At 40.9% G+C, this 27,923-nt stretch overlaps 1 protein-coding gene across 1 annotated transcript; it reads right to left on the minus strand.

Moving 5' to 3' along the window:
* Positions 1-4,608: 4,608 nt before the first annotated feature.
* Positions 4,609-23,256, minus strand: CNRIP1 (cannabinoid receptor interacting protein 1). The gene is made up of 3 exons (XM_043603539.1): positions 22,458-23,256; positions 20,278-20,428; positions 4,609-5,622 (listed from the first exon to the last, which is right to left on the minus strand). Exons 1-3 carry the CDS (start codon positions 22,634-22,636, stop codon positions 5,458-5,460), a joined length of 495 nt encoding a protein of 164 aa, XP_043459474.1. The 5' UTR covers positions 22,637-23,256; the 3' UTR covers positions 4,609-5,457.
* Positions 23,257-27,923: the final 4,667 nt, after the last annotated feature.

The raw sequence follows: 27,923 nt of genomic DNA on the forward strand, positions 1-27,923 counted from the left end.
TTCCTCTGGAAAATGGAGATACAGGCACTGCCTACCTGAAATGAAATAACAGAAAGAACTTGAGACAGCATTCTTGACCTTTACCATATTTTAAGTTCTCTGACTCTGTCCTGATGTTTCCATGTTGTTCAAAACTGGGTCTTCCTGAAAGAAACTTTATGAAGCCTGGTTGTGGAGAAACTCTTTTTCCAGCATATCTTAAAATATACTATTTCAAGGTATTTACTTTTAAATCATTAAAATATTGTCTCTATATGTTTTTCTTTTCCTTTCTTTCTTTCTTTCTTTCTTTATTCTTTCTTTCTTTCTTCTTTCTTTTTTTTCTTTTTTTTTTGTATAAAAATAGACTATAAACTTTGACTATCACTCCATATTCATGTAAGGAATATCCTAGAAGAAGAAGTTATAGTCCCTTAAATACCTTCAGTTTTTAATTTCTTGACATTTTTAAAATGCTTTTGTTTGGAAATGTATTGTTCCCTGTCTTTTAAACAAAATGAACCAAACAATGCTATGTGTGTGCCAATGATACTCTAATAGCGATGTGATGGGACAGATGGTAGCTATACTTGTGATGAACATAGCATAATGTATAAATTTGTCAAATCACCAGGTTGTACATATAAAATTAATGAAACATTGTGTGTCAACTACACTCAAAAAATAATAAATTAAAAAAATAATATTATGTGTCAGGCACAATTCTAAAGATTTTACATAATTTAACTTCTTTAATCCTTACAACCCCTCCATAAGGGACTTTATTATCTCCATTTTCTAAGTGGGAAAACTGAAGCAGAGAGATATTAAGTGACTTGCCTAAGGTCATACTGTTGTTAAGAGGATGAGCCAGGATTTGATTTGAGGCTTCTAAGTTACAGAATCTGATCTTTTTTTTTTTTTTCTTTTTTTGAGAGAGATTGAGAGAGAGGGAGAGAGAAAGAGAGAAAGAGAAAGCAGAAGTGGGGAGAAGGGCAGAGAGAGAGAGAGAGAATCTTAAGCAGGCTTCATACTCAGTGCAGAGCTGAACTTGGGGCTCGATCCCATGACCCTGGGATCGTGACCTGAACTGAAATCAAGAGCTGGAGGCTCAACTGACTGAGCCATCCAGGTGCCCCCAGAATCTGAACTCTTTTTTTTAATTTTTTTTTTTTCCAACGTTTATTTATTTTTTTGGGGACAGAGAGAGACAGAGAATGAACGGGGGAGGGGCAGAGAGAGAGGGAGACACAGAATCGGAAACAGGCTCCAGGCTCTGAGCCATCAGCCCAGAGCCCGACGCGGGGCTCGAACTCACGGACCGCGAGATCGTGACCTGGCTGAAGTCGGACGCTTAACCGACTGCGCCACCCAGGCGCCCCCAGAATCTGAACTCTTAAACACTGAGTCACGATGCTACATTTCTGAAGATAATGGATCATCTTCCTAAATAAATCAGGGCAATGACTGTGTATATAAATTTTTATTTGATGTCCACAGAAACTACTGTGGTCTAGCACAGGTTGTATCCCTGTAGTAGAGGGATGTCCTTATCTATTACACTTTTTTTTTTAATTTTTTTTTCAACATTTATTATTTTTTTTTTAATTTTTTTTTCAACGTTTTATTTATTTTTGGGACAGAGAGAGACAGAGCATGAACGGGGGAGGGGCAGAGAGAGAGGGAGACACAGAATCGGAAACAGGCTCCAGGCTCTGAGCCATCAGCCCAGAGCCCGACGCGGGGCTCGAACTCACGGACCGCGAGATCGTGACCTGGCTGAAGTCGGACGCTTAACCGGCTGCGCCACCCAGGCGCCCCACTATTACACTTTTTGATGTACTTTACCTGCTTTCTTTGTCCTCGGTGAAAAAATAATTATCTTCAATGTATCTACTCCTACAAATTGCCCTCTTTCTTCCAATTATTCTGCTTCCAACTTCCTAAAATCCAGAAGCCAGATCACCCGATATATTAGAACTGTCTCTGAAGTAGGAGTTGTGAGGTCTTGAGGGAAGACCCAAGCCTTTAGTGAATGGACTTTGTGACATCTGTGACAGGGATCTTTATTTTTTGGCATGTTTTCTGTTATCCACTGTGATCCAGATAGTTTGGATGGCTGGGTAAGTGACTTCTCGATAAGTGAGGTGTCACAAAATATAAATTCAAGGCATTTCTACTCTTCCACCTGTTCAAAAGTGTGTTAGTCATCATCATAATTAGAAGGATGGCCTAGTTCCTCAAGCTTTTGGGTAGCCATCTGATGCTTAGAAGTAGAGGGACATGGCTACAACTTGTATAAAAATAGCCCTTCCAGATGGCTGAGGGGCAAAGTTACAACTCAGCAGCTTGATATAGCTGAGCACTCAAATTTTGGAGTAGGAGGAGAGCTATGCGAGAACTAGCCAGAGAGACTGGGCTGGACTCCAATCATAAGTAGAACAGTATATGCCAGGAAAGATCACTTAACGTGGCAGATTAGCTGTTAAGATTTCCTGTTTACTTCTTCTCCATCTCCTCCCCACCTCTCTTGATTCAACCTTACCTCTTAGCCCTAAGGAACACACACACACACACACACACACACACACACACACTTTTTGGAGGGGGACAAAACAGAAGAGACTCTTAAATACAGAGAACAAACTGACGGTTGCTGGAGGGGTTTTGGGTGGGAGGATGGGCTAATGGGCAAGGAGCATTAAGGAGGACACTTGTTAAGTGAGCACTGGGTGTTATATGTAGGGGATGAATCACTGGATTCTATTCCTAAAATCATTATTGTACTATATGCTAACTAACTTGGATGTAAATTTAAAAATACTAAATAAATGAAAACTAAATTTAAAAAAAGGGAGAGAGTAAAGTTGAGATACTTAAAGGGCTTTAGAATTTTTTTTTTAATTTGTTTATTTTGAGAGAGAGACAGCGTGAGTAGGGGGGAGGGGCGGAGAGAGAATCCCAAGCAGGCTCCACTCTGCCGGCGCAGAGCCCTGATATGGGGCCCCAGCCCATGAAGCCCTGAGATCATGACCGGACTGGAAACTGAGAGTCAGAGGTTTAACCGACTGAGCCACCCAGGTGCCCCAAGGGCTTTAGAATTCTACTAGCCTAACTCCTCGTTTTAGACACAAGCGGAGACCTACAAAGGTGGTGACCACTTAGGCTCAACCAGCATGTTTGCGGGACTCAGATCCTCCAGCTTCTTGTCTGGGGCTCACCTTCCCACTCTTCTGTGGGAGGGTGTGTGCAGGTACACCAGGTCATATTGCCCCAGCCCTGCGTCATTGTAAACTCAAAAATTAAAGCCTCTGGTTGAAAAAAAAAAAAATTACAGAAGCTGTGATATTGCTTCCCCTCCTCAAAACCAATACTAAAGCCCTGACAGAGGAGTCACTAGCTTGAAACCTCATTTCACAAATGAAAGTATTTCCTAATCGAATGCTTCAAAAGACTAGAAGATATCATTTTCACGTTTTCCCACCGCCTGTAAGCCTGCATTTCTATTGGATATTCTGGAAGAAAACTTAAGCCTCTGTCTGTAGTAAATCCATTACTTATCTCAGTGTCTGTTCAAATAATTGAACGTTGGTTTTTAAATACAGAGGTTAGGAATGGATTAATGCTTGTATTTAGCAGTTGTAATAGACACTATTATTTTTGACAAATGAATTGAGAAACACACTGCTCTCTTTCAACATCGCTCATGATTAGCCTAAACCCAAGGCATTGCTGTGCCCTGCTGGCGGTACAGCCTCATTACAGGTACGTGACTTAGAGGGGCAAAGGGTTTGGGGCCAGCCTTGCCAACGTGGTTCTACGATAAACGGCTTACACTTCCATTAACCTAGCATATTCCTACAAAGGCTTTGCAGGTAGCAAAAAAAGCAAAGCCACAGCTAACTTTTCCCAACACGGTAGGAGCTGTTCTTCCCAAGTGAACATGACAACACTGTTGCAGAGTAGTATGTTACTTTTCCAGAAAAAGTTTCTTTCCTTCTCAGGGAATTTACCCTCAAACTGCATGGAGTAAGGGCTTTGTGTCACCTAACTTGCAGTACCCTGGGAGCAAGCAAGGAGGTCTCTACCCTGGTGTACGTGCTCTGTTACAGTAGTGCATCTTCAGGCTGCTCAGCTACATAGCCAGCTGATGAGACTGGTCGTTGTGGAAGGAGGAGCGGAGAGAAGACAGGGCAAACATTTTCTTTTTTATAAATGTTTATTTATTTTTGGGGGAGTGAGCAAGCGGGGGAGGGCCAAAGAGAGAGGGAGTTTGAGAAGCCGCAGTGGGCTCCACACTGACAGCAGAGAGCCTGGCGCTGGGCTCAAACTCATGAACCGTGAGACCATGACCTGAGCCAAAGTCAGACACTTACCCAACTGAGCCACCCAGGCGCCCCAGGATAAACTTTTCTGATTGCTCACCAAGTGCCAGAGTCTCTGCTAACTTTGTTAGAGCTGGCTGGAGTGCTGACTGTCAAAGCTGATCTACGATTAAGTGTGCTAATTCTACTCCAGGTATATCCTCCTTATCCTGCAATTTAGCTGGAGAGCTGAAGAGGGCTAACCTGAAGCAGTGATCCACCTGCTAGACAGATAGTAACCAAATTAAGAAGGCAAGTCAAGGCATGATTTTTAATACCTTTATTAAGAAATATCAAAAGTTCATTACAGTTGCATACACAGTTTTACAAAGTTCAAGTGAAGGGGAACGTAGGGATGCCATCATATGCATGTTTGAGTACTAGGGTAGCTTGTCAAAAGGGTAACCCTACAACTTCTGTCACCTTAACAGTGGACCCCAACGACGCCTTTTCCCATTTCTGTTAGGCCATAACATAATACCTTAAGTTACTTGAAAGAGTTTTAATGTGTTATAAATACTTCTTAAATATTTGTCCTTTTATTTGTCATTATTGTTCCCTGAAAAAGCTGAGCTGTTTATAGGAAGCACAGCATCTGAGTCCAACTCACTGCTGTTTGTATTACATTTTCACCAAGCCTGCTTAGAGAGCCACATAACATTGCAAGTTACATGTTACCATATTACACTTGGGAGAGAACCCACAACACATTGTTATTTTTTATTTAGCATTTTACAAAAAAAAAGGGGGGGAAATCACTCAACTTGGAAACAAAACACCACATTCAGTGGAATCATTAAGAAGGGGTATGTCTGCAATTCCACTGAGCTCCTCACAAGCGGTCAACCGCATGACCGGGAACAACTGGATGCAGGAACACCAACACAGAATACAGAAAGGGATCTTCTTGGGGATGGTACATCACTCACAATCTTTTACGTCAGGAGCATTGCATCAGAAGGGAATTACACTTTCAAAATAGTCGGGGCTAGTAGGTCATCAGCACCCGATGGGTAACAGCAACGCTGTGGTGTGCCTTGGTGAAGGCTTGTGCTGGGTTATCTAAACGTAGGGTTTTGAAGAGATTGTCCAGCAACATCCGAAAGAGCCATCTTCAGAGGAAGGACTCCTTGTTCACCCACATGAGGCTACGTGTCTCATTGGGCTTGCATTCGTATTCAATGACAGAGAAGGGGCTTCCCCATTGGCAGTGATCTCGCTTGTGGTAATTGTAGAACTTGACTTGCCACACTGTCTCGAAGGTCCCAATGTCAGTGAACTGAGGGAAGAGAAACACGCCCCATAAAAACCTCATTCTGCCACAAGCAACAGGTAAGAGCTAATGGTAGTGAGAGAGATCCTGCATAATCAATAGTAATCAGTCAGGATTCTTTCGGTCTGCAAAGCTTAGGCCTTTATTTTAATGCACTGTTTTCCTTTATTATGTGAGATATTTTCCTGAAAAGCTGTAAACCACTTTTTCCCCCCTCTGTACAATCTTATTCCCATTGTGCCAGTGGCATTTGCTGTCACACTGTCTTTAATAAAAATAACTCCCCAAATTTATCTGTTTTCCAAATTTAATTATTGGAAACCACTCTTTGAATCTCAAAATTTCAGAGCTTGTTACAAAGGGGGATGAGGAAGAAAAGAGAGGGAATAGTCATTAATGATTATCTTTTGGTTTCTATTTCAAAAGACAGTTGTATGAAATAACATATGAACTATATCACTAAACATAAGACACAATTGCCCTTCCATCATTAATTTCAATTCCAGGGGAAAATATTTTCTTAGCATTTGATTGTTTAAGACCCTTCTTTAACTTTTGCAAATACTATTGAGTTTTATAAGTCAGGAATCCAGGCCTATGTCTCAGGCTTTGATTACACATTATCAAAAGCCATATTTAAGTGCCTACTATGTGCCTTACACATATAAAAATGTGTATAAGGTGTGATTCTTGCCCTCAAGAAGTTTGCATTTTACTTCCAGAAGGTAGGCCCTGCGGGTCACTGCACAGATTTTTCCTGAGCCATAACCATACAATTCGCATGTGGCTAAGAAGAGGGCATAGAATAGCCTAGAGGCCACTGGGCAGGTGCTCAAGTGGCCTGCAGGGTAGCCTGACCCTGCTACTGCCTCCTGGAGCTATTTAGGGGATCTGGCATTACACAGCATGATGCCTGACGTTATTTTCTCCTCTGACCCTCTCCTGTCATGGGAAGGGAGAGGGACTGACTTGGCAGAATTCTTAGACTTGTCAGGAGCCAGAAGACGTGGAGGGTGGCAGGGCAGTGAGCAACAGGAGCCTTATGCTTGAGGCTGCTACAGGAGGAGGATGATCAGGTGCTTCCCAGATGGCTTTCCAAGATGCTCTCAAAATTATATCCTGCACCATTGCCTCATCCTGCTAATTTGATTCCAAAACAAGGTTTGGCTTTCCTCTGAGAAATCTGCCTGACTTGAAACAATGGGTGATATACCTAGAGTCCCCAACTCTTTCCCCAGGTAAGAAAAGAACCTTTTTCTAGTGGATCACGGTTTAACAGTCTAGAGACCTGTATAAGTATACGGTAGCTTTATTCACTATAGCCCCAGATTGGAATCAACCCAATGTTTCATTACTCACTTGGTGATAAACAAGTTCTGGTATATCTATAAAATGGCATTTTACTCAACAATAAAAAGAAACATAATGATTCAGGCAGCAACAACGATGGATCTCAAAGATGTGCTGAGCAAAAGAATTCAGATCCCAAAGAACACATATACTGTATGATTCCGTTCCATCTCCCTCCCTCCCTCCTCCCCCCCGCCACACCTGTCTGTCTGTCTGCCTGTCTATCTCTCCAATCTACAGTGATGGAATACAACCTATGCTGACAGGAAGCAGGAAGCATCTGGGGTTACTTAGAACCTGCGGTGGGAGTGGGGGCACCTGGGTGGCTCAGTTGGTTAAGTGGCTGACTTTGGCTCAAGTCATGATCTCGTGGTCCGTGAGTTTGAGCCCTGCATCCGGCTCTGTGCTGATAGCTCAGAGCCTGGAGCCTGCTTCAGATTCTGTGTCTCCCTCTCTCTCTGCCCCTCCCCCATTCACACTCTATCTCTGCCTTTCAAAAATGAACAAATGTTAAAAAAAAAAAAATCAAAAAAGAACCTGCGGTAGGAGGAAGGAATTAATGATTGATGAAAATCTACAAGAGGGATCTTTTTTGGAGAAAATGTTTTACATCTTGACTGGGGTGGTGGTTATACAAGTATATGTATATTTGTCAAAGCTCATTGATCAGTATGCTTAAAATGAGTGCATTCATTACATGGAAAGTACGCCTCAAAGTTGGTTAAAAAAAAAAAAGAAATATGGATTTTTAGTGAGCTACAAGGAAACAGATATCCTAAACACTGCCAGTGGGAATTGAATTGTACAGGCTTTAGAAAGGGTTAAAGAGTGAATATACTTGGGTTGAGCAATTCTACTTCTAATTTATCTTAAGAACATCACAGTGATGGGTGCCTGGGCGGCTTGGTTGGTTAGGTAATGGGCTCTTGCTCTCAGCTCAGGTCATGATCTCACAGTTCTGGGGATCCAGCATCCAGCCCCTCATTGGGTTCCATGATGACAGCATGGAGCTTGCTTGAGATATTCTCTCTCTCCTGCTCTTACTCCCTCCCACTCCGTCCCCCACCCCGCTGCATACTCACGCTCACTCTCACTCTCTAAATAAATAATAAACAAATAAATAAATAACACAGTCTTTATAGTAGTGAAAACCTGAACACTAAATGCCTATCTTTAAGACAGTTTTATGGTATATCTATGTAGTGGAATACTATATAGAAATTCTACATGCAAAAATTTATTATTTTTAATGTACATTTATTTTTGTAAGAGGGAGAAAGAGCAGGGGAAGGGCAAAGAGAGTAGGAGACAAAGGATCTGAAGTGGGCTCTGTGCTGACAGTAGAGAGCCTGATGAGCGGCTTGAACTCATAAACCATGAGATCATGACCTGAGCTTAAGTCGGCTGCTTAACTGACTGAGCCACCCAGTTTCCCACTAAATGTAGATATTTAATAAACTTTTTCTATTATTCTCCATTGTTACCTGAACTAAGCAAAGTACCAACAAGAACATCTGGTATTAATTCAATTAAAATATACATATTCATGTTAGAAACACGGATGGAATGGGTTTTATTTATCCTGTATACTTATTTGTATTTTCAAAATTCAATGATTTAGTTTTTATAATCAGAAAGGAAAATTAAGCTAAACTGTATTTACAACAGATATTACCAAATAGTTAACATCCTGAATATAAAAGATCATATGATTAATTAGTAAGCTACTATGAATATTTGGATAAAGCTGGAACACATTCATTAAAAAGAAAAAATAGCTAACATCTGAAAAATCTTCTAATGTAATATTAGGGGACCCTGGGTGGCTCAGTCCGTTGAACATCCAACTCCTGATTTCAGCTCAGGTCATGATCCCAGAGCTGTGGGATTAAGCCCTGTGTCAGGCTCTACATTGAGTGTGCAGCCTGCTTGAGATTCTTTCCCTCCTTCCCTCCCTCTCTCTTTCTCTCTCTCCCCCCCCCAATCTCGGCTCCTCTCCCCTAGTCATGTGCATGCTCTCTCTATACAATAAAATAAAAAATTAAAAATACATGTGAACTTTTACAGAGATATTATTCACCTATCAACTTGGTAAAAATTTCTGAATACCAGAAGCAATTTAAGCATCCAACTTCAGGGTAATATAATAGAAGTGGTGGCATATCCATATGATGGATTTATATAACCATTTCACAGGAATTTGGGGTTTTTAATGGTGAGAGAAAATGCTTAGAACAGTATCAACAAGCAAAAGATGGATAAAGACAGTATATATACAGTATGAGCTCCAGTATGTAAAATAAGACATAAAAAAGATAGAAAAATATTAACAATAAAGTTTCTAAGTAAAGAAATTGAGTGTTTTTCCATCTTTTCTACTTGAATTTTCTGCAATAAACATGTTACTTTTATAATCAGAACATTTTGTTTTTATTTTTAATGTTTATTTATTTTTGAGAGAGAGAGAGAGAGACAGAGAGTGAGCAGGGGAGGAACACAGAAAGAGAGGGAGACACAGAATTTGAAGGAGGTTCCAGGCTCTGAGCTGTCAGCACAGAGCCCCACGTGGGGCTTGAACCCACAAACCGTGAGATCATGACCTGAGCCAAAGTCAGACACTTAACAACTGAGCCACCCAGAAACCCCTATAATCAGAATATTTTAAAGGGTGAAATGGATTTATCATCCCTAAAAAATTAACATATATATCTCCCTCACCACAGCAGTTTTATAAATTCTATCAAGGATACATATATAGTAATGAAAAGATCACAGCTTTGTTGACAGCAGGGTCGTTATGGGAAGAATAAATTGAAATCTCATTTTATAAATGACCAAGATTTTTAAAGAGGGATTATTATTATTTGACCAGCACAGGGCACTGCACATTTTAAGTACAATTGAATTACATTAAGCTATAAAAATATTTTACACATACCAGCTAATCTTTTGAGGAAAGCAGCTTGAGACCATGCTGGGTAAGTGGGAGAAACAACACCGAGGCCTTTCTTGAAATAGATATAAATAAATAAAAGTTGGTTGCAAAAACAAAGATGATTATGACTACAGGGAAGAAAAACCTTAAGGTGTGACACTGTATCTGAATAACCTAAAAATTAAGAAAGTCTCAAGGTAACACAGGAGACCACTGTAGAAATCTGCTGACAGCAACAGTCAGAGCTAAAAGATATGGAATGTTTAGGTGCTTCTAATTCATTTTTTTCCCTCTTTTTAAAAAAGGTTTTTTTTTTATTTTGAGAGAAAGAAAAAAGAGAGTGCATGTGAGGAAGTATGGGTGGGGGGCAGAGAGAATCCCAAGCAGCCTCCACGCTGTCAGAGCAGAGCCTGATGTATCTTAAAGGCTTAATCTCAGCTCTTCAGTAGCTGAACGAAATACTAAATGTGTACTTGAACGTCAATGAAAACAGAAACCAGAAAACTGAATTATAAAGTACCTTCCTCTTTAATAGCTGCATATGCTTGGGATTTGTAATAGTTTTATTGGCTACTATCATCATTTGGTGAGTCCATACATTATAGCTACTTTCTCCAGTGCCAATACTGGTAAACTGTTTCTCTAAGTCATACATCTCCAAGTCTTTTAGTTTACTCGATTTGGGGGAAATCATTCTTTTTTTTAAAGTTTGAGAGAGAAAGAAGAGTATGAGCAGGGAAGAAGGGCAGAGAGAGAGAGAGAGAGAGAGAGAGAGAGAGAGAGAGAGAGAGAATCTCAAGCAGGCTCCACACCCACACTCAGCACCAGCTCAGAGCCCAACATGGGACTAGAACCCATGACCCTAGGATCATGACCTGGGCTGAAATCAAGAGTCAGATGCTCAACAGACTGAGCCATCCAGGCACCCTGTTTTTTTTCTTTCATTAATACTGGACCCAAGGTCATCTTGTAGTTAATTGCTGCTACCTATGCATATATTTCCCCATGCCTTACTTGTCCTAACTTCCCATTAGCCTTCTTCCTGGTCTTTCTTCTGGAGTTCTATTTCCAGGATGCCTCAACACCTAGCTGAGAATTTCTTCTCCTCTGATACAGGAGCAGATGGGGTCTCAAAAGCTGATATTCTTCTTAAAGAACAGAAGCAACTACACAGGCTCTCTACTCCCTCCCAACCCATCTGTGCCTTCCAAGGAAAACTTACCCAGTCAGGCTCCCTGGGTGATGTGATTTACACAGGTATGATTCTCTGCATTTGTATAGCACTTCTTATTTTATATAATACCTTACATATGTCATTCTACTCTGGTCTTTTGACTAGTTTTAGCATTTCCATTTTACAGATGAAAGAACTAAGATTCAGAGAGGTTAAGTGACTGCCCTAGGTCTAGACTATGCAGCTAACTAACGATAGGAGAAAGTCAAGAACTTAGGTTTCCTAATTCCCATCTGGTAGCTATTATCACTAAACCAAACTGCTTATATAAGCAAATGAGATAAGAGTCAATGGAACAATTTTTCTTTTTTCTCCTTAAGAACATGAATGGATTGTCATATGTAGAACGCTTTAGGACACTACTAGGCACTGAATGTGTGTATCCGCAACCCCCCCCCCCAACCACAAATTCATATGTTGAAGCCTAAATCCCCAATGTGATGGTATTTGGAGGTGGGGCCTTTCAGAAGAAATTAGTTCATGAGGGTGGAGCCCTTGTGAATGGAATTAGTGCCCTTATAAAAATAGACAAAAAAGGGATGATGTCTCTATGCTTTTTCATGTGAGGATACAGCAAGAAAGCAACTGTTTAAAAAACATTTTTTTTTTCAACGTTTATTTATTTTTGGGACAGAGAGAGACAGAGCATGAATGGGGGAGGGGCAGAGAGAGAGGGAGACACAGAATCGGAAACAGGCTCCAGGCTCTGAGCCATCAGCCCAGAGCCCGACACAGGGCTCAAACTCACGGACGGCGAGATCGTGACCTGGCTGAAGTCGGACGCTTAACCGACTGCGCCACCCAGGCGCCCCAGAAAGCAACTGTTTAAACCAACAAGAGGGCTCTCATCAGACACCAAATTTGCTAGTGCCTTGGTCTTGGAATTCAGCCTCCAGAACTGTGAGAAATAAATATTTGTTGTTTAAGCCACCCAGTCTACTGTATTCTGAAAGTGACACTTTACTATAGACCTGGACATGTTACTTGTCACTTGTCTGTACAAGTTGCAAGCCTTGGTATATTTTTATTTTACAACTGATATGGAAGAGAAGCATCCAGTTCCATGGAGAGGAGACTCATCTGTCATCTTCAGTAACAAATAAGGAGTCTGAAAAGTTTGTTTTAAATAATATCGATGGTCCTACAACCAGTTGGCCTAGAATCATTAGAGTACTTCTCACCACGCCACCCACTTACATTAGAGATATATGAAATTCATATGGGTCACTCAGAAACCCATTGACTTGAGAGCACAGAGCAACATTATATTGGTAGAAGCATGATGTTACTTCATTGGTAAACAAATTCAGTATAATAAGCACCTGTGACTTTTAGTGTGGAGTGATCTATCAGTTCCTACTGGATTCCAAGCCTTTCTACTCCTGTACCTTTTGAAGTTTTATTAGTAAATACGCGTTTTCCAATTCTCTTAGTTGAACAGATAGGACTAAAACTTCTGTGAATTATACAGTATGTTTAACTTTATAGGAAACTGTCAAACTTTTCCTGATTGCACCACTTTACATTCCTACCAGCAATATGAGAATTTCAGTTGCTCTACATCCTATCCAACAGTTGGCATTGCCAGTCCTCTTAATTTTAGTCAGTCCAGTGGTAGAGAAGATAATAAAAAGTAGAAATCAATGAAACAGAAAAGAGAAAATGATAAAGACTATAAGACTCTAGAGAAAAAAAGTGCAAAGAAAAAGTATGAAACCAAAAATCTGGCTTTTGGAAGAGGTCTTAAAAATTGATAAACCCTGGGGTGCCTCAGTGGCTCAGCTGGTTAAGCATCTGACTTAGGCTCACGTCATGATCTCATGGTTTGTGAGTTTGAGCCCCACGTCGTGCTCTGTGCAGACAGCTCAGAACCTGGAACCTGCTTCAGATTCTGTGTCTTCCTCTCTCCCTGCTCCTCTCCCACTCATGTTCTTTCTCTCTTGCTCTTTCTCAGAAATAAATAAACATTAAAAAATTTTTTAAAAAATTGATAAACCGTAGGGGCATCTGGCTGGCTTGGTCAGTGGAGAACGTGACTCTTAATCTCAGGGTCGTGAGTACAAGCCCCACACTGGGTTTGGGGCCTACTTTAAATAAATAAACAAGTAAAATTTAAAAATTGATAAACCCCTAGAAAAACAGAGCAAGAAAAAGAAAACAAGTTACCAATATCAGGAATTAAAGAGATATTATCACTATAGATCCTAAAAACTTTAAATTAGGAACAACTTTATACCAATACAGTTAACGAAATGGACAAAATCCTTGAAAGCTACAGGCTATTTGTAGACCTCCATTTACTGAAGAAATTGTATCCAAAGTTAAAAATCTTCCCAGAAAGAAAATTTCAGGCCCAAATGGCTTCACTGATAAATTCAGGCATTTAAGGGAAAAATAACAATTCTACATAAATTCTTTTAGACAAGAGAGGAAGGAACACTTCTCAATTCATTTTACTGTTTATTCATTTATTTATTTATTAAAGATCTTTTAATTAAAAAATTTTTAATGTTTATTTTTGACAGAGAAAGAGAGACAGAGACAGAGCATAGGTGGGGGAGGGGCAGAGAGAGCAAAGGAGACACAGAATCTGAAACAGGCTCCAGGCTACAAGCTGTTATCACAGAACCTGATGCGGGACTTGAATTCACAAACCATGAGATCATGACCTGAGCCGAAGTCAGATGCTTAACCAGCTGAGCCACCCAGGTATCCCTTAAAGACTTTATTTTTGGGGCGCCTGGGTGGCGCAGTCGGTTAAGCGTCCGACTTCAGCCAGGTCACGATCGCGCGGTCCGTGAGTTCGAGCCCCGCGTCGGGCTCTGGGCTGATGGCTCAGAGCCTAGAGCCTGTTTCCGATTCTGTGTCTCCTTCTCTCTGTGCCCCTCCCCTGTTCATGCTCTGTCTCTCTCTGTCCCAAAAATAAATAAACGTTGAAAAAAAAAAAATTAAAAAAAAAAAAAAAAGACTTTATTTTTTAGTAATCTCTATACCCCATGTTGGGCTCGAACTCACAACCCAGAGATTAAGAGTTGCATGCTCTTCTGACTGTGTCAGCCAACTGCCCCTTAATTCATTTTATGAAGCCAGTTTTACCCTAACACAAATGACAAAGATACTACAAGGTAAATTACAGACAAAAATTCCTCATGGACTTATGCATAAAATTTGCTTTTAACTTTTATTTGCTTGAAATATTAATAAATCAAATCTAGAAATAGGATCTTACAACAGTACCAAGAGAGGTTTATCCTTGGAACTCAAGGATGGTTGAATAATTTAAAATCCCCGTAATTCACCGTATTAACAAAAATAAAGAAGAAAAGCCATATCCATAGATGGATAATTCAACATTTGGTAATTCAACATCCATTCATGATAAAAACTCTCAGCAAACTGGGGCTAGAAAGAAAGTTCTTTAATCTGACTACGGGGCATTGATAAAAAAATCTATAGTTAATATCACCCTTAAAGGTAAGAGAATGAGTTCTTTCCCTGTAAGATTGGAAATAAGGCAAGAACATCAGCTCTTACTACTTCTGTTTAGCACTGTGTTGAAGGTCCTAGCCAGTACCTTAAGGCAAGAGGGAAAAAAAAAAGGGAAAGTAAAACTGTTTCTATTTATAGACGAACAACTCTGCAGAAAATACTAAGCAATCTAATAAAAAGCTACTAAAATTAATAGGTGAATTTAGCAAATTTGTAGGATACAATATCAATTTATAAAAATTACTATATTTCATTAAGAAATATGCTCGCACTTAACTGGTATTATTTTTTAATATTTCACCAACTTTGTAGGTGAAAATTGGCATTGCACTATTTGTAGGGTTTTGTTTTTTGTTTTTAACAATAGTGAAATCAAGCCATTTAAAAATATATATATTGGTCATTTGTATTTCCTCTTCTGTGAATTGCTTTTTTTTTTTCTTTTTTTTTGCTTATTTTTCCATTTGCCACATCCCATGGTTATCTTTTTCTCACTGGTTTCTAAGAATTCTTTGTATATTAAGTTACAGATCTTGCCAAATGACTCCACAGAGCTGACATGAGGAACAACTTGTCTATTTGGGAAGACATGTGTAAGGCTACCTACCTCTGTGCACATAGCCTCCTAACAAGCGCCTATAAGTCCCTGCCCTTTTTGTTCCTTCAAACTCCCACCAGCCTCCCACTGAAGAGGGCCAACAAAAGGGGAATGGGATGATTTGTGCCAACAGAATCTCCACCTGGACTCTCTCCTTGGAGGGACTGAGTGGGGCATCAGTCACATTAAGGTACAAATCAGTGCTGGTGTTTGAAGTGCAGGTTGAGAGCTTTAAGAGTTGGGTATCACTTTATTCACTCCCAGTGCTGGGGCCTCTGGAATTATCTGAATAAACAGATCACTGCCATCAGCCTAAGTCAGATATTATTTGACTACTTCCTGCCTTCAGCTTCAGTGGGTAGTAAAGGGCTGTGAAAAGTCACTAATGGCAGCAAGCAAGATCCGTGTGGGCAGTGGCTGAAAATCAAGGCAACATAGCTTAGGATACTATGCATGTTACAAATAAGTTTTTCACCAATTGCTATTTGCCTTTTAATTTAAATGGTCTTTTAATGATGGGGTGCCGGGTGGCTCAGTCAGTTGAGCATCCGACTTCGGCTCAGGTCATGATCTCACAGCTTGTGAGTTCGAGCCCCGTGTCAGGCTCTGTGCTGGAGCCTGCTTCAGATTCTGTGTCTCCCTCTCTCTCTGCCTCTCCCCAGTTCGCGCTCTCTCTTTCTCCCTCAAAAATAAATAAATGTTAAAAAATTTTTAAAATGTTTTAATGAAAATTTAACTTTATGATGTTTGACAGAAACTTTACATTGCATTTAATCAAAACTTTCAATTTTTAGCTTTGGATATCTTCCATTTCTACAGGTTTAAGTTAATTCTTTTCATGCCAATTTTTTAAGAAGTTGACTTTTTACAGTTAACCCCTTGATTCATCTGAAATATATTTTGAGGTATGATATCAGGAAAGAATAACAGTGATTCCCCCCCCTCCCCCCTCCCCCCGCCAAATAGCCAATAATCCCAGCATTATTTATCCAAAGATAAAAAAAAAAATACTTTGAAGTAACTTTACACTTCTAAGAAGTTTCTCTTGTATACCCTTAATTCAGTTTCCCTTGCTGGATTCACCTACTTGATTAATTGGATTTACTTGGACATTTCAAGGCTTCCTTATTGTCTGTGAAAGTGTGGTTGTGTCTGTAATTTACAATACTTAAGCTTGAAACACTGATGACAAAAGTCATAAAATAGTGTTAAAGGCTATGTGAGGCTTTCATTACTAGAATGAAATTTGAATTTAACATTAAGTCTGCTGACTTGATCAGGAAATCTTCTATAACTTCAATTTTTTCCTTAGAATCAGCCTATTACAGATACCATACAAGTACATGGACAATGCTCATGACCAGTGTGGTCATTGTTGGAACAATCAACTATCAAGCACTTGCTTCTAGATGTGGGCATTATAGGTAAGAACCTGGGCTTTACTACTGGGACTCAAAAAATGCTAATACAATCTTAAATCCTTCGTAAGATGATCTATAGTATAAACATATAAATCAAGTTTGAATGAGCAGAAAGTTAAATAACATAAAATCTAAAATTATGGAAACATCAAAATAAACTGTCAACTCTGGAAAAATAACCTTCTCAGTTTTAAATAGAAGAAATCATAAAGGAAAAGGAGAGATTTAAATGTAATTATGTTTCTACACAATGGAAAATTAAAGTAAGCAAAGCAATAGTGAGAGAAATACGACAGATATGACAGATATAAAAAAAATCTTCATGAGAACTCCACTTTTTAATTTTACTTTATTTCATTTTATTAAAATTTTTTTAAAAATATTCACTTATTTTTGAGAGAGAGACAGAGCATGAGTGGGGAAGGGGCAGAAAGGGAGAGATACAGAATCTGAAGTAGTCTCCAGGCTCTGAGGGGTCAGAACAGAGCCCAACGTGGGGCTCGAACTCACAGACTACAAGATCATGACCTGATCTGAAGCTGGGTGCTTAACCAACTGAGCCACCCAGGCGCCCCCTACATTATTTCATTTGAGAGAGAGAGAGCGAGAGTGCTAGCAAGCATGTGAGCAGGGTAGAGGGGCAGATGGAGGTTAGAGAGGGGAAAGAGGGGAGAGAGAGCGAATATCTTAAGTAGGCTCCACATTCAGTTTAGAGCACGATGAGGGGCTCTATCCCATGACCCTGAGATCATGCCCTGAGCTGAAATCAAGAGTCAGATGCTCAACCGAGCCACCCAGGCATGCCCTAGGACTCTGATTTATAAAAAATAATCTTTGATAGAAATATTGACAAAACATGAAAGAACCAATTTACACAAAAAGAAAATTAAATGTTGAAATGTTCATTCTTGTAAATTATAGTAAAAAGTGTAAAGTAGAAAATGTATTATTTTTTAAACTAATTCCCCATTATGTCATGATTATAGCAGACTTCTATATTGCTGGTAACATTGTAAAGTGAGTACATACAACACTTAAAAAAAAACAAAAACAAAACAGAAAACAAATGGCCATATGTGGGAACAGCCATAAGGATTTCTTTTGGCCAAATAATATTACTCCTATTGAGGTAGTTATATGCACAGAATTATTCATCATAGCACTTTTTATGATGAGAACAATTGACATACCTAATCTCTGGGGAACAGTCTAATCATTATGACATAGCATTATACAGTCTTATGTTGCCATTAAAATTATAACAATGAATGTGTATAGAATGTTGCACGATTATATAATAAAAATGACTGCAACTCTCAACTATATATATGTGAAAGGTAATCTGAAAATCAACAGAGTCAAAATGTAGGGATTACTGTTGATTTAAAATTTTTCTTGGGGTGCCTGGGTGGCTCGGTTGGTTACATGTCCAACTTCAGCTCAGATCAAGATCTTGAGGTTTGTGGGTTTGAACCCCGCATTGGGCTCTGTGCTGACAGCTCAGAGCCTGGAGCCTGCTTCGGATTCTATGTCTCCCTCTCTCTCTCTCTGCCCCTCCCTTGCTCATGCTCTGTCTCTCTCTAAAATAAATAAACACTAAAAAAAAAAAAAAAATTTAAAAAGTTTTTGTTCAAATTTCTGAAACTTGATATGTTATTTCATTTTTAAAGTTTATTTATTTTGAGAGAAACAGAGACAGCATGAGTGGGGGAGGGGCAGAGAGCAGGAGAGACAGAGAACCCCCAAGCAGGGTCCATACTATCAGCGTGGAGCCCCACACAAGGCTCAAACTCATGAAAGCGTTAAGATCATGACCTGAGCTGAAACCAGGAGTCGGACATTCAACTGACTGAGCCACCCAGGTGCCCCTTTTCACATTTAAGTTTTAATTTTTTTCATGTTAAAACAATATGTAAATCCTTGAGATGCTAGGATATATTCCCAGCCCCTCCTCTCTGTATCTGTGCCCAATCAAAAAGGAATCCTACTAGGGACTTGCTGGCCTTCAGACCTATTCAGTGTTCCTAAATAACTATATTTGGGAATCTGACTTCCTTCATCACCTGACTAGGTCTATTTGTAACCCTTATACCATTTTAAAACTGAAAGTGGCTTTGGAGATGAGGTAGTGAAATCCACCTATGCTGCCCCAGCTCTATCTTGAGCGGTCTCTGCTTCCCTCTCTGCTCCACCCACACTGGGTTTCTCTCCTTCATTACAACACGTTATACTCTCCCCCAGCTCTTGACCTCTGTAGCTCCTCTTTCCTCAAGTGTTCCCTCCTCCCTCAACTCTTATTTATTGTTTGTTTATTTTTCAATAAGGCCAACCCCAAAATCTTGGATTAGGATAAGACCCTTGGTATATGCTCCAAAGGCACTACTACTTTTTCCAATATATGTTGTATAGTAACAATTATTTATTTATTGATAATCATGTATAAAGTATGTTTTCCTCCTCTAGATTAGAAGCCCCATGAAGACAGGGATATCTATTTCGTTCATTAATCCTCTCCAGTGCCTGATAGGTAAGAAATCCTCACATTTGCTGATGAATCAAGCAAATAAAAAAATTAATAAAATAAAAATCTAAAAATCCTAAGTAAAATATTAGCATATTGAATTTAGTGATATTTTTAAAAAAATACATAACATTTAAGTACGGTTTATTTTAGGAAGTAAAGGGTAGTTTATTACTGGAAAGTTTATTATATAATTCTTACATTAATGTATCAAAGTAGATCAATTATCTCCATAGACGGGAAAAGGAATTAGATAAAATTCAACACATCTCCCAACTAAAAAAAAATACCTCTTAGTGAACTAGAAAAAGGATGCTTTAACATGATAAATATTAAAAAAAATTTTTTTTTCAACGTTTATTTATTTTTGGGACAGAGAGAGACAGAGCATGAACGGGGGAGGGGCAGAGAGAGAGGCAGACACAGAATCAGAAGTAGGCTCCAGGCTCTGAGCCATCAGCCCAGAGCCTGACGCGGGGCTCGAACTCATGGACCGCAAGATCGTGACCTGGCTGAAGTCGGACGCTTAACCGACTGCGCCACCCAGGCGCCCCAACATGATAAATATTTAAAACTAACATTGTACCTAATAGTAAAACCCTGAAGACAAGGATACCTGTTACCACCATTAGCATGCAACACTATTCTAAAAACATTAGCCAGTGCACAACAAGATTCAGAAAATGACAGTTATATGTAGATTATGACTGCCTATCTGAAAAACCTAAGATTAAATGAAAAATTTTAGCAAGCAAATTTAATAAGGTGGCCAGTTACAAAATACATGAACACATATTATAAAAGCAATACATTTAAAACAATGCAGTATTAGCCTAAGAATAGGCAGATCAATGGAACAGATTAGAAAGTGTGGGAAGAGATTTAATATTTTTGCCATATAAGAAATTACTAAGAAACTGACCATTGAAGAAGCACGGATTATTTAATTAATTGCATTGGGATATTATAGACAAATAGATTCCAATATGAAATGATGAATTAAAATAATATTTTATAATTTCATAGTATTTCCTTTTATTTCTTAAGGGAAGATAGTGACTGTTTTCTTTTCCATGGTTTCCATTTGCCCTGACACCCCCATACAGGTCTTACCGGCATTGTGATCTGGATGGGTTGCCGTTCTCCACTCTTGGTTGGGGCCACACCTTCCGTGTCATATGTGCCCGTGTAAACAATTCGGTCACCATCAGGCTCTTTGGACTTCAGCTCCAATGGGACAAGCACACCACCAATGGAAATGTTCCTGCAATGGACAGAGGTTACCTATATATGGTAGGAATTAGCTTAGGTACCCCATCCTGGTCTGGACCACACCCTAGGCAGGAATCCTACCGGGTTTGGCTAAAGGAGACATTCTGGTGTTGTAGAAAGTTCTGAAAAGTCAGGAGTCTTGAGTTCTCCAACTAACCAGTCACGTGACCCTAGACCAACTACTTAAACTCTCTGGACTCACCTCAGTATTCTCATCCAGAATACTTGTACAAGGCTGAGTCAGACTCCATCAGTCCTCCTCTATAGTTTGTCATTTGTGGGGCTATGAAAAACTTACCTATACCCAGCCCCATTCCCAACCCTGGAACTTAGAATTCAACTGGTTGGGTATGGTCTGGGCACTGGTAAATTTATCTTAAGGTTCTCTAGGTGATTCTAACTTGCAGGTAGGGTTGAGAAACACTGAACTAGTTATTTCATGATTTTTTTCTGTTCCAACAATCAGAGGTCCCATGATTTGGGCTACTCAAAGCCAGCCACAGAATCAGGAATTCTCACTGACATCATTCCTTTGTGTTAAGGTAGTGATTCTCAAGGTATGTTCCTAGACCAGCAGTGTCAGCATCGCCTGCCTAAAACAAAATTTTAAGCTTTACCCTTAGACATAGCAACTGGAAACTAGGGTGGGGCTCAGCCATCTGTGTTTTAGTAAACACTTTAGATGATTCTGACAGACACTCAAGTTTAAGAACTACTAGGTTAGGGCAGTAAAAAAAAAATACTTGATAAAATTAAAGTGTAAATAGAAAAAATAGTTGTCATTAACACATTCATTTTAGATTAGTTTTAAAAAAATAGAGAACCACCTTGAAGAAAACGTGTTATAGAACAGATAACTTGGGAGAAGAGGCTGCCAGGAAAGATGGGAAAGGAAGTCTGGATCATATGGGGATGCACAGAACTCTGGGAAATGAAAGTAACCAGTGCATGTAGCTGTGGGGGACAGTGACAAGTAGATGGGCCAGAGCACCAGAAACAAACCAGTTTTGTTCTAGGTCCTTGAATTAGGGCCTGATACCTAGAACGCCAATACAAGTTTATTGAATTTAATGACTACAGATGACACTTCAGCTATACAAGGTATCTGGTGGATTCAAAACCCTTCCCCGCCCTGCAAGCTCAGCACATGGTAGATATAGTGTAAGCTGGTTTATTTCCCCTTTCCATATTAAACTTCACACCATGCTTTAAGTGGAAGCTGAGAGGTAACGGGCTCCATCCCTAGATACTTCCCCATAAACTACTGCACCATTCTATACTGAAGAAGTCTACTGGGTGAACCAAATTGTGGTAGCAGGGGAGAGATAATCCCTGCCACAAATAAACCAAGAAACATCCTTTTGTGGCAGGGAGGTTGCTAATCCCAGGCACCATCACCAGGATGAACAAACAAATCAGGAGAAAATGAAAAACACCTGGCAAGGAAAACCGGGAACCTAGGCCCAAGCAGAGGAGGCTGAGCTCGGATTTATGGCTGCTACTCCAGCCCCAAGGTCTCCAGTCACATAAGGGCTGATGGTGGAGTAGGGTGCATCCCTTAGGGAACCCCAATAATCATCCCATCCCCGCCTTTACACCTCATTCCTCAGCCCTTCTCGCTCCTTAGTTTCGCGGTTGGCTGAATCCGGCGAGTCGACAGGGCTGGGATTGCGGTAGGTGAACCACCCGGGATGCCTCGGGGTCCGTGCCGAGGGCTGGGCAGAAGGGATGAAAAATTTGCAAGAAAACAAACCCTCGGCCCAACCCTGGCTTCCTGACGCTGTTTTAAACATCCCTCCCCGCAACGGGTGGAAGGAAGCGTGAATAGGGAAAGTCAAGCATAAAACAGAGGAGGGGACCAAAAAGAGCAGGGAACTGACCTCTTTCTCCCACCCTTGGGCCCGCTGGGCGCGACGCGAGGCCAGAGGGACAGGGGAGAGGCTCAGGCTGTCCCGGGGGCCTCAGTCCTCCGCGCGGACCCCTAGCGGAGCCGGGCAGCCGCGGTTCGCGCGCTTACTCACTCGACCTGCAGCGTGGTGGGCTTAATCTTCACCTCCACCTTGTAGGAGGAGCCGGTGAGCAGCTTGATGGTGCGGTTCTGGCCGAAGCGCTGCCCGTCCACCTTGAAGAAGACCGGGCCGTCGTTGGGCTGAATGCGCAGCGCGATGGAGAGGCGCACGAGACCCGGCAGGTCCCCCATGGCTGGGTGCGGGACCGGCGCGGAGGCTCCGGGGGGCGGAGGACTGCGCGGACTGCGACCGAGCGGCTGGAGCGTGGGGGGCGGAGAGGAAGCACGGGGCGGGAGAGGGTGGTGGCGGAGGGGAGGCTGCAGCTAAGAGCCCGCACCGTCGCGGCCGTTCGCCCTGGGTTTTGAGAGGCAGCTCCTGAGGCCGTGGCCTCCCGCCCCACTCGGCGAGGAAGAGAGCCCGGGAGATAGCTCCGAGGCCCCGAGCTGCCCCATCCCCCGCTCCGGTGCTGCGCCCTCCGCGCACTGATGGGTTCGCTCCAGCCGGCAGGCCCGGGGCAGATCCGCGCAGCTGGGGGCGAGAGAGTTAATCCTGTTTACGCACCACAATCCCCTTCAGCTGGGGAAGAGGACATTTAGGCTCCTCCTAGAGCCACGCGGGGCGGGCGGAGAAGAGGATTGGGAAGGAGGAGGTACTGGGGTGCTGGGGTTAAGCGACACTACACCAAGGACCGAGACCTCGTAATCTGGATACCACTTCGGTCGACTGAGAGCTGTGGACACCATTGCTGGCGAATCGGGGCACCAGCCAGGCAGGAGGAGGCGGAGAGGCGAAAAGGAGACGGGAAGCGGGGCAGGAAACCGCTAGCCAGTGATTTAGATGTCAGGAAATATGAGTCCTTCCAAAGCTTGGGGGAAATGGCCGAGGGAAGGCGCAATTCCATCTAATGTGACCAGCAAACTAAACTGGATTAGAAATGTGCGCAAGAAAAAAAAAAAAGAAAAAAAAAAAAAGAAAATAACCAATACATATTCAAAGAACTCCACCTTCTTGTAGATGTGTATTTCTATTATGTATATCTTTTTCTCAAGGATGACACGGTGTAATGAGTCGCGTATATTTACATAAATCTTGAAAAATGAGCTAATAACCCTTGTGACAATGGCCAAGAGGAGGAATTGGTCACAAGATTATTGGCAGGGCACCCCTTGCGACAAGGCAGAATTTAGATTTCCTATTGAGCGAGATTGGAGCGTCTCCATGGGAGAAGTCGGTTGACAGCTCATGATTTGGGAAGCAAGAGGAGACCAAGGGTATTAGGGCTGTACTGGAAATGGCTTCGCAAAACGGGAGGAAGCACCTGCTTCAGCACCACCTGGGTGGATAGTACCAGAGCCACTGAGCACACCTGGGGAATGGAGAAGTTGGTTGGTGAGGACGAATGGGAAGGGAGAGGTCTGTGCGGTAGTTTTTGTTCAACCAGGTTAGTATTGCTTTTCTTTAGAAATAACATCATCTCAAAAGTGATTTGTTTCCTACATTAAAGCTACATCAGCTTTAACTCTCATTTCGCAGTTGTTTGCCGTATTCCCTACACTACTCTTGAATAATATTAAATTCTGTCAGGCTGCAGAGTTTTGTGTGATTGTTCACTTCTCTACATTGATAAGTTTGTTGACCATACCAAAGTTGTTGACATTAAATAAAATCCCTTTAAAAACCTGATACATATGTTCCTTACATAAAATGTACTTTGGTTCCCCAATAAGATTTGGGGGCAGGAGCTCTTCTTCAGATCACCCAATAATGTCTACCATAGTGTCTTCTGCAAGGATTAAATATTTGCTAGTTTAACCAAGTTGTTCAGACTTCACTAGAAGGGATGGAATGAAGCTGGAGGGATTGACTTGAAAATGTTCCTTGGCAGCAGAGGCAGTTTATGTAGTAGTTAAGCCCAGAAACCCTACAGTCAGACTTGTTAAAACCCTCACTCTATCACCTTGCCAGCTGTGTGACCTTGGGCAAATTTCATAACCTCTTGGAAACGGTTTTCTCATTTGCAAAAGGGGTAGAGGAAGAAAACGTTATCTCTCTGATAGGGTTATTGTGATAATCAAATGAGATGATGCACATTCCAGTGCCTGACTCTAATATTAGCAATTAATATTAAGTGGAAACACAAATGGTCAATAAACATGTCAGGATGCTTAGTCATTTCTAGTAGCAAAGCCAGGGGAATGCAAACTAGGTCAGTAATATCAAACTTTTTTGTTTGTCTATCAGTTTGTCTATCAGTTTAAAGACTTAAAATTCAGTGATAGTAAGGAGGTAGGGAAATCAGCGCTGTTATAACCTGGTGGAAGAATATAATTGCTACAACCTTTTATTGGAAGTAATTTAATGAATTTATTAAAAGTTAAACTGTAAATGGGGCTCCTGCCTGCCTCAGGTAGAGCATGCAACTTTCGATCTTGGGGTTGTGAGTTTGAGCTCCACGTTGGGTGTAGAGATTACTTAAAAAATAAAAAATCTAAAGAATTTTGTTAAAGTTAAACCATGTATGTATACATGTATGTATGTACATACGTACATTGCTGGGTCAGCAATCCTACTTTTAAAAACCAATTCTTTTTTTTTTTTTAATTTTTTTTTCAACGTTTATTTATTTTTGGGACAGAGAGAGACAGAGCATGAACGGGGGAGGGGCAGAGAGAGAGGGAGACACAGAATCGGAAACAGGCTCCAGGCTCTGACCCATCAGCACAGAGCTTGACGCGGGGCTCGAACTCACGGACCGCGAGATCGTGACCTGGCTGAAGTCGGACGCCCAACCGACTGCGCCACCCAGGCGCCCCTAAAAACCAATTCTTCAGAAAAAATAAAATCATCATTACATTCATTGGATATATGTAGTTTGGCTCTTAATTGCATCATTGATAGTAAAATTCAAAACAAAGCATAAACTGAATGTCAACCAATAAGTAAGTTATTATATACCCATGCTATATAATTTGTGCCACTGTTAATATAATTATATGTTGTATTAGCAAACACATATGCTAAAACTGTTATTGGTAAAAGTGGGGTCAGTACACAATGGCAAACTGTGGCAGGCCAAGGGCAAACACTTTTGTTTTGTTCTTTGCTGTAACCTAGAATGCATAGAACAGTGCCTGGCACATAGTAGGGGCTCTGTAAATATTTGTTGCATTGAATTTCTGTCCTTGGTTTAAACATGTTCTTATGTAAATTCTCCCATATCTTGAAAAGTAATTAGGCCCATATGATTTATCTGAAGTAATGTAAACTGAAAAAAAAATCTAATTGCAAGTAATATCTATAGGATGATAGTATTACAAAACACTAAAAAAAAAAATTGAAACCATATAAATGTGTATCTGTTTTTATTAGTCCTTTAAAAAAGAGTTAGAAGGTACACAACAAGCGTAATGTTGGTTACTCTGGTGGATAGGGACTAGAAAGAGGGTGATACTCTTTTGGAATTATTTTAAAGTCATTTTGGAAAGTTTAGTTTTCCTCCACTTTTTGTTCAGCAATGCCACAGTCTCAAGTCAACTTCTACCTGTGTGTTGAAAAGAGTATGGGATGTGGAGTAAGATGACTCCAGTTTGAATGCTGGCTCAGCCACTAATTAGTGGCTTTATGCAAAGCGCTTAAGATCTTTGCATTTCAATTGTCATTATGTGTAAAATGGGAATTAAAATATGTCCTTCCCAACACTATGAGAATTAAATGAGAAAATGGAAAACATCTGAAAAAAATAAATTACTTTTCAAATATGAGGTGTTACAGATGCTGGGCAAAATGCATTAGGAATAACATTTTCAGAATGATAAAATGCAACTTCTTAAAATGGAATTAGTAAATGTAAAAGTAACTGGAAATTTTCTTATTTTTAACACAAAGGTGCAAAGAGTATGAGAATAGAGTCTAATGGATCTGTGTTTGTATCCCAACTCTGCTGATTATGTGCTAGTAACCTTGAACAAGCCAAGCTACTTAACCTCTCAGAACCCTAGGTTTTTCATTTGTTCAATGATAATGGTAACATATATGATGCTCATAGAACCCAATGAGGTTATATAAAACAAGCAAGAGTATCAGATACATATAGATACTTAATAAATTGTAGCTATTTTTATTTGAAAAAAATATTTTTTCATGTTTATTTTTGAGAGAGAGAGAGACAGACAGAGAGAGCACAAGCAGGGAAGGTGCAGAGAGAGAGGGAGACACAGAATCTGAAGCAGGCTCCAGGCTCTGAGCCATCAGCCCAGAGCCCGTCGCAGGGCTCGAACTCACAAACCGCAAGATCATGACCTGAGCCTAAGTCAGATGCTTAACCAACTGAGCCATCCAGGCACCCCCCCCCCCCAAATATTTTTAAGGTCTCTGGTGTTACTATCTCAAATTGATGACTTTAAACATTGTCTATCAACAGGGAAACAATTATTATATTCTTTTGGAAATTGGTAAATTTAGCCCGAGTGAATGGTGGGTTTGACAGAGGAACCAGGCTAGCAACTTTCCATGTTCACTGTTTCAGACTCTGTGTTAAATTCATAATAGGCTTCAAAAAGCAATCAGCATTATGACATAAGACATAGCTCTGTGTGTGTGTGTGTGTGTGTATACATATACATATACATAAAATCCAATCCCAGCATGCTTAGCTACTTTCTTTTTCATTCAATCTATGTTCAGTTTTTAATACCTGCAGAAGCTCTTTCTTCCTTCCTTTTTTTAAAAAACATTAGTATCAGTAATTTATGATGTGCCAGACTCCTCTCTCCTGCTCAGACTGACTCAGTGGCAGAGATTTTAACTAGTTTACTGTCTATTTTATTAAGACTCCCTCTCTGAGTTTCATTTGCTAGACTTGAAGGCAAAGCCATTCTCCCAGACCATTTCTGAAGAATGCAGGTCCTACTTTATGCCCAAAGGATTTTGTAGCCATGGTGATGAGCAACAGGCCTACTGTTTGTCTGCTAGACTCTTGGGGGAATCTGGTTACCTTCTCATGCAGTTAGTGTGCAGACTCTGGCTCAGTGATGGTGATCCTAATATCAGTTCTTGCTTGCATTTGTTCTGGATCAATTTAGCATAAGAATTGACATCCAGGGGCGCCGACTTCAGCTCAGGTCACGAGATCTCTCGGTCTGCGAGTTTGAGCCCTGCGTCGGGCTCTGGGCTGATGGCTCGGAGCCTGGAGCTTGCTTCCGATTCTGTGTCTCCCTCTCTCTCTGCCCCTCCCCCGTTCATGCTGTGTCTCTCTCTGTCTCAAAAACAAATAAACGTTAAAAAAAAAAAATTAAAAAAAAAAAAAAAGAGGGGGCGCCTGGGTGGCGCAGTCGGTTAAGCGTCCGACTTCAGCCAGGTCACGATCTCGCGGTGCGTGAGTTCGAGCCCCGCGTCAGGCTCTGGGCTGATGGCTCAGAGCCTGGAGCCTGCTTCCGATTCTGTGTCTCCCTCTCTCTCTGCCCCTCCCCCGTTCATGCT

This window comes from Prionailurus bengalensis, chromosome A3 (assembly GCF_016509475.1).
Source record: "Prionailurus bengalensis isolate Pbe53 chromosome A3, Fcat_Pben_1.1_paternal_pri, whole genome shotgun sequence".
NCBI lineage: Eukaryota > Metazoa > Chordata > Mammalia > Carnivora > Felidae > Prionailurus > Prionailurus bengalensis.

Bases quoted from the DNA above. Each gene is read 5' to 3' on its own strand.
- CNRIP1 (XM_043603539.1), bottom strand. From the start codon at position 22,636: ATGGGGGACCTGCCGGGTCTCGTGCGCCTCTCCATCGCGCTGCGCATT. The intron at 20,429-22,457 runs GTGAGTAAGCGC...TGTCCATTGCAG, and splicing joins CCCACCACGCTGCAGGTCGA to GAACATTTCCATTGGTGGTG. The intron at 5,623-20,277 runs GTAAGACCTGTA...CTCTTCCCTCAG, and splicing joins CCATCCAGATCACAATGCCG to TTCACTGACATTGGGACCTT.